This window comes from Hibiscus syriacus, unplaced genomic scaffold (assembly GCF_006381635.1).
Source record: "Hibiscus syriacus cultivar Baekdansim isolate YM2019G1 unplaced genomic scaffold, ASM638163v2 tig00111166_pilon, whole genome shotgun sequence".
Lineage (NCBI taxonomy): Eukaryota > Viridiplantae > Streptophyta > Magnoliopsida > Malvales > Malvaceae > Hibiscus > Hibiscus syriacus.
The window spans coordinates 2,074,860-2,085,546 of record NW_024063008.1 but is presented as its reverse complement, the minus strand read 5'-3'; the positions used below and the strand labels follow the sequence as shown (position 1 = coordinate 2,085,546).

General features: G+C 35.5%; 1 protein-coding gene across 1 annotated transcript; it reads right to left on the bottom strand.

Moving 5' to 3' along the window:
• Positions 1-8,634: 8,634 nt before the first annotated feature.
• On the bottom strand, positions 8,635-10,481 carry LOC120155254 (transcription factor MYC2-like). The gene has a single exon (XM_039166828.1). It carries the CDS (start codon positions 10,211-10,213, stop codon positions 8,828-8,830), a length of 1,386 nt encoding a protein of 461 aa, XP_039022759.1. The 5' UTR covers positions 10,214-10,481; the 3' UTR covers positions 8,635-8,827.
• Between the last annotated feature and the right edge of the window lie 206 nt (positions 10,482-10,687).

The following is a 10,687-nucleotide window of genomic DNA, read 5'->3' as shown; positions in this document are numbered from 1 at the left end:
TTGAAAACGTGATGAATTTTTCTAATGCTTCATCTTTAGTAATTAAGAATAGAACCCAAGTATATCTAGAATAGTCATCTACCAAGACAAATGCATATTGTTTTCCACCCAAGCTAGTAGTCCTAGTTAGCCTAAAAAGATCTATATGGATCAATTGTAATACTCTACTAGTTGATACATCATTAATGGATTTAAAACAAATTCGCTTTTGTTTTCCTTTAGCACAAGCATCACATATTTTATCATTATAAAATTTAAGCTTAGGCAACCCTCAAACTAAATTTCCTTGAATTAGCCGTTGCAAAACACTCATACTAGCATGTCCTAGTCTCCTATGCCATAACCAACTATCATGCTCATCCTTAACAACTAGGCATAAATTAGTCATATCAATAGAGTCTAAATGCACCATGTATATGTTTCCTATTCTATGACCAACAACCATAATTCGATTAGATGCAATGTCAATAACTTTACAACCATTAGTTTTAAACATGACATTGAATCCTTTATCACATAATTGACTAATACTTAAGAGATTATGCTTTAATCCATTCACATATAAAACATTTTTAATTTATATGGAAGAGGTAATACCTATAGTACCTATACCTTCGATGTGACCTTTTGAATTATCATCAAAAGTCACTTCTCCTCGATTTTTGGTGTTAAGCTCTATGAACCAGTTTTTGTCTCCGGTAATGTGTCTTGAGCATCCACTATCAAGGTACCATGAGTTTGAATTTGTTTCCCATGCCTTGTAGCAATGCTAATTTTCCTACAAACATAGATTAATTTCTAATTTTTGGTACTCAAATTCTTTTGGGTCTATATTCATTAGTTTCTAAAATCCTAGTCCCCTTAGGTATCCATTTGTGTAGGATATCTTTATCTTTAGTAGTAATGAGTCCTTTAGGAACCCATATACTTCTAATGATTTTTCCATTAGAGGTTCTTCGGGGACCTCTATGATTGTAGTTTTTAAAACTTTTTCTAACAAAATTGGATTTTGAATTTTCTCCATTTTCAAAACTTTTTGTTCCATCTTTATCAAAAGAAGTTTTAAGATCATCAATTTTCTTTTGATGATCATCATTGACCTTTGAAAGTAAATTTTGCAAATCCAAAATTTTCTTTTCAAACTCTTCTAGTTTGATTTGCAAATCTCTGATTTTACTTTCAAGATCGTTATTGGTTTTTGATATGAGTTTATTTTCATTTTTCAATTTTGAAACATTATTTTTATACTTTAAAAATAATTTCTCATAATCCGAAGCCAACCCATTATATTCCTCTAATAGCTCATCATAAGATAAATCATCAAATTCAGATGAGTTAGAGGTTACCTTAAAATCTTTCCCGAATGCCATCAAGCAAAAGTTTACTACTTCTTGTTCCTCTTCATCGGAACCCTCTTTATCAGAACCCTCTTCATCGCTCCATGTAGCCATATGAGCCTTTTATTTATTTTTTGATTGACCCTTTTTTTCAATTGTGGACAATCATATTTGACATGCCCCGGTTTTTTGCATTCATAGCAAATGATAGGGTCCTTCTCTTTTGGTTCATTTTTGAGGCCTTCATTTCGTTTGAATTTTCTTCCTCGGTAAGGTCTCATCATTTTTCTGAATCGTTTGGCAAACATTGTCATTTTCTCGTCATCGTCATCTTCAACTGAATCACTCTCATCTTTTGTGGATTTGAGAGCAACTCCAATGTTTTTCTTCTTCTCCTTCTCCTTTGCTGTCTCGTAAATCTTATCGAGGTCCACTTCATCTTCAAGCATCATTTCACGAGTGAGGAGAGAATCGATTAGCTCTTCAAGAGTTAAGGACTTTAGGATTTTAGCCTCGATGATTGCAGTCTTCTTAGATTGCCATGATTTTGGAAGTGAGTAAACTAACTTCCTCACAAGCTTTTCGTTTGGAATGGTCTCTCCATATGATTTGAGACCATTGACAATCGTTGAGAATCTATCCATCATAGCTTTGATATCTTCATTTGGTTTCATCCTGAAATTTTCATAACTATGTGTTAGAAGACTAATTTTAGATTCTTTTACCTCGTCGGTGCCTTTATGAGTGACTTGTATTTTATCCCATATTTCTTTGGCGGTTGTACAAGATGAAACTCTTCCATATTCATCTGGTCCAAGAGCACAAAATATGATATGGATTGCTTTGGAGTTAAGCTGGAACATTCTTGTCTCTCCTTCACTCCATAATTTTGGATGAGTGAGAGGCTTGATATATTCATATTCTACAACATTCCATGCTCCCATGTCACTTGCTTGAATGAAATACACCATCCTATTTTTCCAATAGGCATAGTTAGCTCCATTGAAGAAAGAAGGCTTGTTGACGGGCATTGAATCGAGACCGGAGTCGACATTTGAAGTAGATGTCATTGATGACTTGATAATCGATGTAACTCTTCCCGAATCGACTCAAGAGGTGATTAAACCTTCAAATGAGTGAGGCTCTGATACCAATTGTTGAGTTAATCGATCGATAGAATCGGCCAAGAGGGGGTGAATTAGTAATTAAAATTTTGGTGGAAGCTTTGCAGAAAATTGAAAGTAATTGCACAACGATTTAGAGTGGTTCGACTTTCTCAATCAAAGTCTACGTCCACTACCTTAGCTATCCACACTAAGGATTTTCCAACAAATTCACTAATTTGTTATTTCTTTTGAGGCCAAAGAGATAACCTTACAACTCTATCAAGAATATACCCCAATTCTTGAGAACACTCTTTCTCAAAGAGAAGATTACAAATTTGCAAACTTACAAGGAAATCCTCACAAGGTAGATTGTTTGCACAATTCTAGAACAAAGAAAAGAACACTAAAAATGAATACAATTGAGTACAAGTAGTGTTCTTGAAAGCAAAATGAATATTGAATGAAAAATAGGCTTGAAATGCTCAAACTTGAGGTTTGATGCTTTCTCTTTGATTCTCTCTTGATTCTAGTTGCTTGTTCTTTCTTGTTTTTGATCAATGGCTTCTAAGCTTGTTTAAATACAACTTCAAATGATTCTAAACGTTGAGGATGCTTAGTGTAGTCAATATAGCCATTTAAGTGTGAAAACAATTAATAAATTTAGTTTGGAGCGTCAGTGCATCGATGCATACCCATTGTGCAACGGTGTATCAGTGTAAAATTCAAATATTTTGACCGTTGGACCCTTAGTGCATCGGTGCACTAAGAGTGGTCAGAGTGCATCGATGCATGGCTGGTGCGTCGATGCATCAAATGCATTCGATGTTTTCATAAAATCCTCAGTGCATCGGTGCATGGTATGTGCATTGATGCATGAAATACATTCGATGTTCAATTTAATTCATGGTGCATCAATGCATGGATTGGTGCATCAGTGCATCACTTTGATAAATTGATTTTATGCTTGATTTTGGTTCAAAATACTTTATGAAAATTGTTTCAAAAATAGTTTAAGTATAAAACACAATTTTACACATTTAGTAAGGTTTGAATTTGAACTTGAAAGACTTGGAGTAATAATTTGATATTCAATTAATTAAATTGAATATACTTTAGAAAATCATTTGTAAACTCTTAAAATTCATTTAAACTTAATTTGTTATATCGAAACACAAAAATGTTTTTAACAATCTCATCCTTTTTGATATAAAAAATATTTGTGTTATTTTAAGATTTTCTAAAAATTTGAAATCAATTTTGACTCAATTTGGACTCCCCTTACTATAACACAATCAAAAGATCACAATCAAAAGAGACATTAGCCATTAGTTTCATAAACAATATTCATAATTAAATGTGAAATAGAATAATTGGTCAAAATGAACTAATATGATGCAAAAATTAATAATCATTAAGCTCAAAATAATAGAATCAAACCAAATATATTTATAATAAGTTCAAAATCCATAAAACATCCAACCCCTAACAAATTCAAACATTTATCAATCCAAAACAAACAATCTAGAAATATCAAAAATTAATCCAAGTTTGAAAATCCAAGAAAACATAACAAGGAAACAAATTCACTCCATAGGAGGATCGGAAGGAGGAGGATAATGAGCTCGAACTTCAAGAGTGAGAGCGTCCATACGTTCACGCATCTCCCACTGAAACTCAGTAATCTGAGACTCCATGGAGGCAAACCTCATCAAACGACTCCGAGAAGGATAGAAAATATGGTGGCATTTGATCTTCTTGTCATGTCGGTTCCGGTGCAGGCTCATCGTCTGGAACGTGATCGTTGATATCTTGCATAAGTTGTTGAAACTCAGGATCATCGTCAGCAGCCGGTACCGGAGGAGGAGCACGAGAAGAGCTAGGAGCAGCTCGTGAAGAGCTAGCTCCCGGGTCGAAATACCCAAAGACCGATTTCCTCGTCTTGTTTCCAATCCGTTTTTTTTAAGGAAGTAAGATTGATTTGGTTTTGGAGTGGGATAGGATTATCGAGAGAGACGTCTAGACCAATTTTGATAAAGAGGTTACTAATAAGACATCCATAAACTAATGTTTCGACATGTTTTGAAGGAACAATATTTATGACATCAACTAGTTGGCTAAAGATAATGTGGGGTAGATTGATTATGATCTTATTCTTGAGATAGTGCATCCACCAAAAATCCCTAATACGAAGAGTGGAGTACCTACCTTCGGATGGTCTAAACCACCAAGAGATCATCAGATGAAGAAAAAGATCGTGATGAGATCGTAGAGTACTAATACTAGCGTTTGGAACATAGGGATAATCTATAGTTTCATTATCATTATATAACCCATCATCATCTAATCCAAAATGTGAAGCTATAATTGCAGGGTCAATATTAATATATTGGCCTAAAAGATATGATCTAATGGCTATAGTCCCACATTGAGTTTCGTCTTGATCTTCTTGCTCTTTGGAACCTACATGTAAAAACGCTTACACGCTAAGTCATAGACTTAGTGAGGCATAATTAAACTTACTATGACATACCATTTCTAATCCCTATTATGCATACTTCATGCAATCATCATAAACTATGGAATGCATTATGCATTCAAACATAACTATAGACATATGCATATCAATTCTTTATCCTTATTATAATTCTTATTGTTAAGTTAATCGATCGACAGAATCGGTCAAGAGGGGGGTAAATTGGAAATTAAAATTTTGGTGGAAGCTTTTGCAGAAAATTGAAAGTAATTGCACAGCGATTTAGAGTGGTTCGACTTTCTCAATCAAAGTCTACGTCCACTACCTTAGCTATCCACACTAAGGATTTTCCAACAAATTCACTAATTTGTTCTTTCTTTTGAGGCCAAAGAGATAACCTTACAACTCCCTCAAGAATATACCCCAATTCTTGAGAACACTCTTTCTCAAAGAGAAGATTACAAATTTGTAAACTTGCAAGGAAATCCTCACAAGGTAGATTGTTTGCACAATTCTAGAACAAAGAAAAGAACACTAAAAATGAATACAATTGAGTACAAGTAGTGTTCTTGAAAGCAAAATGAATATTGAATGAAAAATAGGCTTGAAATGCTCAAACTTGAGGTTTGATGCTTTCTCTTTGATTCTCTCTTGATTCTAGTTGCTTGTTGTTTCTTGTTATTGATCAATGGCTTATAAGCTTGTTTAAATACACTTTCAAATGATTCTGAACGTTGGGGATGCTTAGTGGAGTCAATATAGTCATTTAAGCGTGAAAAAAATTAACAAATTCAGTTGGGAGCGTCAGTGCATCGATGCATACCCATTGTGCAACGGTGCATCAGTGTAAAATTCAAATATTTTGACCGTTGGACCCTTAGTGCATCGGTGCACTAAGAGTGCATCGATGCATCAAGTGCATTCGATGTTTCAAAATAGCCAGAGTGCATCAATGCATGGCTGGTACATCGATGCATGGCTGGTGCATCGATGTATGGCTGGTGCATCGATGCATCAAATGCATTCGATGTTTTCATAAAATCCTCAGTGCATCGGTGCATGGTATGTGCATCGATGCATGAAATGCATTTGATGTTCAATTTAATTCATGGTGCATCGATGCATGGATTGGTGCATCGGTGTATCACTTTGATAAATTGATTTTAGGCTTGATTTTGGTTCAAAATACTTTATGAAAATTATTTCAAAAATAGTTTAAGTATAAAACACAATTTTGCACATTTAGTAAGGTTTGAATTTGAACTTGAAAGACTTGGAGTAATAATTTGATATTCGATTAATTAAATCGAATATACTTTAGAAAATCATTTGTAAAATCTTAAAATTCATTTAAACTTAATTTGTTATATCGAAACACAAAAATGTTTCCAACACGTATCATTATCATTGATTTCTTTGATCCTATAACCCTTTACACACCATGAATACACGTCATATATCATATATATATAACTATGCCAATTAACAAACATATCATCATGAAATTTCTGTAACACACTTCACATTACCAAATATACATGTCATATATAATGTAATTGTTATTATTTCTTGATTAGCCCATGTACACATGTGAGAACTATAGATATGTGAGTCTACTGAGGTTGTGTACTATGTTGTCACCACAGCTCGTATGGGGTCCCACTAGGGGCATATGAATTTGTCCCGAAGGACCACTATGAAATGTCCAGAAGAACCACTATGTCCCGAAGGACCACTGGTAATCCCTTGACTCTTGGCATGTCAACTATACTACTAGCCTTCATGATATATAACATGGGCATTATTATTTATTATTTCATATCTTCACATGTACTTATCATTGTTCATATGATTTCATATGCATATATCACGTAACTTATAACACTTCTCTTGTATTCATATAACATGTATATCATTGCTATTTATTGTTCACATATGTTTTCTATAAATCACATAATATCTCTTATATCCTTTCTCATATCATCTTGTGTTCACATATATTATAGACATTTATCATGTATCATATAAACTTGTATTCACACATATCATTTAACATATGCAATAATCATTAACACACATGTATCATGTCAAACATATGCTCATATTAATGAGTTCATGCATTCTACTATAAGAAATAGACTTGTCGCAAGTCTTATTTCCATTAAACATAACACACTATCTAATATGCACTCACATTGGCCTCACTGACTATTCATTATTCCTATGACTTCCTTTCTTTCGATCGAATTCTAACTTGGTGATCGTTCCAAAACTTGCTCGAGCTTGGTATCTACATAATCATACATGGATCCATATCAGTATTCTAATTGATAGACTCTAATCTTTTCATTTCTTGTGTTAAAAAGAAAAGCTATTTACATCTTTTATTTAAGTATGCATCGGTACACTTTGTGGTGCATCAGTACATTCCTTAACATGTATATCGATGCACCAACTATGCATCGATACACAAATTACATTCAATGTTTTTACTTTAAGGGGTGCATCGATGCACTTCCTGTGCATCGATACACACTGAGTAATTTCTGGAAATTTACCCTTGATGCATCAGTACATGTTGAATGTGTACCGATGCACACTGGCCCAGAATTCCAATTTATGCACGAAAATCACTCAACTTAGCTCAATTTTTTCATATTTCAACCCTTTTCACATCCTAAACTTACATACACCTACTTAAACCACTTAATACCCATTTATCACATCTTAAGCCTCAAAATCCTATCCATCCTATGAAATTCAAAAATCATACTAAATTTCCAACGTGGTCTAAATCCAATTCTAACACTTCATATTTCTTAATTCAACTTTTGACAAGTCAAATTTATCTTCCAATTTAGCTTATTAACTCATCATCAAAATTTCACTTAAAAACTCCTTAACTTTAATTCCTCCCAACTCTTCTATTCTTTGTTTTAATACTAGCTTAAGCCTTCCTTAGGCTTAAGTATCACTTAAGAATCATAAACCCAACCTAAATTCAATGAATAATTAACTGTCTAGAAAACTCACCTTATCAAGTTTGAGCTCACGGCTGTAAGAGGATGAAGAAGAGAACTTTAGAAAACTTCCTTTTTCTCCTTCATTCCCACGTGTAACACATATATATCCCCACTTAATAATTAACTTTCCACCAAATTACCATTTTACCCTTCCATATTTCCTTTTTTTAATATTAAAATCCTACACAACATTTTTTTCATGTAAGTCCCCAAACTTTCAATTTATCTACTTTGACCAACAAATTCCGAAATATTTCAATTTAATCACTAACCCGATATTGAGGATATTACATCAAAACATAAAGATAAGCAAAAGGGAAATTCAACCTACACTCTACTCCCCCCTCACTTAAAGCGTTTTGCCTCAAAACATAAAATTAAAGTGCAAGAGAAGAAATAGAGTACTCCCCGGATTTAATGTCGACCACGGCCACGGCACCCACGGAACAAGAGCTTTTGTGCATTGATTTTCCCCAAGGTGAAACTCCATACCAGTTAAAAACTAGCCTTATTCATTTCCTCCCTACATTCCGCAGATTGTCAAACTAGAATCCACATAAACATCTCACATAATTTATAATAAGAGTAAAATAATGTTCTTTATCAGTACACTACAAATTTGGTGAAAATTATGACATATTAGGGCATCCATTCCCAACTATATCTCAATTAAATTTGTTGATGGGAATGTATAATCATGCATATAAAAAGCTAGTTTATTAACTGTACTCAAGTACTTAGAACATATATCAATTGCTTCACCGCTTGGTGCATGCACGATGGTGGACCATGTCGAAGAGGTTAAATAATTGCATGAACAACTAAACATAAGAAGAAAGAAAAACAAAAAGTTCATCTTTCCGGTGACCGGAGAGGTAACCTAGCTAGCTAGTTCAACGAGCATCTTTGAAGGATAGCATTTCTAAGCACTTCCTCGCTTATAAATATTCCGGTAGGAATTTTGACGACAACATCTTGAAGCATTAGATCATTGACGCTCGATACGCTTACATGGTGAACATGAAGCTCTAGGTCTCGAAGAGCATCCATCAATCTTGCGGCTGGATAGTTGATATCAGGACTTTGAACACGAATCATAGCTTCCGATCCCACAATCTTTACATCAACTTCCACCTTCTTTGGCCAAAAACTAGAGGATTGCTTGATTGTATTGTCGAATGTGGGTTTCGTGCTTTGGTTTTCGAAAACGTTGATGGGATTCAGCTTGGGTTTTTGGGATTGTACTAAGAGTTCAGTCTCTAATTTGTCGATCCTTGATCTCAGTTCCTTGATGTAGGCTACTGCATCCGAAAGCAAAGATGCTTTATCCATCCTTGATACGTTTGGAACAACTGATCGGAGTGCGTAGAACCGATGGTTCAGCCTCTCGCGCCGCTGCCGTTCTGCTTCCACGTGCTTTATAGGGGGTTCTTTCCTACTCCCCAGTTTGCGCCCTCTCTTCTTCGAACGGCTGGTATTAGACCCCGTGTCTTCAGAGGCAAAATTGTTATCTGAATCAGCACAGGAGTCCGGTGAAAGCCGGTCTAAACCTGTAGTTTCTTTCCTGGCCTTCTCTTGAAGAATCGGTTCCTTTTGGTTACTAGTTGAAACCATTCCGAAATCGACAAAAGGGATACCTGGGGTTGAAATCTTGACTTGGGATTCGTGGCCAGCCTGCTTTGAACAGAGTATTGATTTTATAAGTTGCACCGTGCCCCAGTCTTCCACGATCATCTCTGAAGATCCCAATTCGACAACCCCAAGGGGTGTGGAAAGACACAGTAAGGTCTGAATCCCTCGCATTCGAGCTTCTCTAACTCGCTCACATGGGTACGATTGGAGTTCATGGTCTCCACTCAACCAAATATGGGAGCCTGAGCCAAAAGCTTTCCCGAGAATGCCATCTCCAACAGCAAAGGATTGAGTCATCGATACAGAATAAAACCACTCGTAATCAGTGAGATCGCCACCGCCATCTACCATTCGATCCATGCCCATCACTTCGTTAGAAAAAACTTGCACCTCTTTTCCCGATCTCTTCCTCTGTTGGATCAACTTATTGCAAGATTTGCCTGTGAAGTCTCGTGTCCCCAGGAAATACCCATCACCCCATGATAAAACAACGTGACCTCGAGCATCCCTTGAAGCTTGCCAGAAAATGGAATAAACCCACCATTCAGGCCTTCTTTGGACGATGAATTGGAGGCGTTGTTGCAGCGTAGGTGACTTATCTGGACCTTGGGTAATCAGAGAAGACGGTGAAGAACAAGCCATGATGGTGTTGAGTAGTAGTTCTTCGCCGCAGGAAGAATATATAAAGAGAAACGAAAATGATAACGGCTATGTAGTAGCAGCAGCAGGAAACTCCAAAAGGAGAATGAGTGATGCGGTTGGGATGTTCGGAGAAAACAAGTGTTTTCTTGGCCATTAAAGGACCATTAATTATTGATGGTACTATTGTTGGTCAAAATCTTTACACCGTAATCACGTGGAAATCTTATTCTAGATGCCCAGAACCACCATCATCCTATTGATGTAGAGTTCAGGGTTTCCTCTTGGAGACTCACACTTTCCACTACTAGTAATTTTCCACTTCTAATTCACACTAGTTATGGGCATTTCGTGCTCATCTTTTGCTTCTTCTTTTTAATTTCCCACGATAATTTTCCTTTTATTTCCCAGGAAGATTAGATTTTTTTTGTGTATATATATATTTTTTAAAACTTTCTTAAGATATCTGTCATTGTC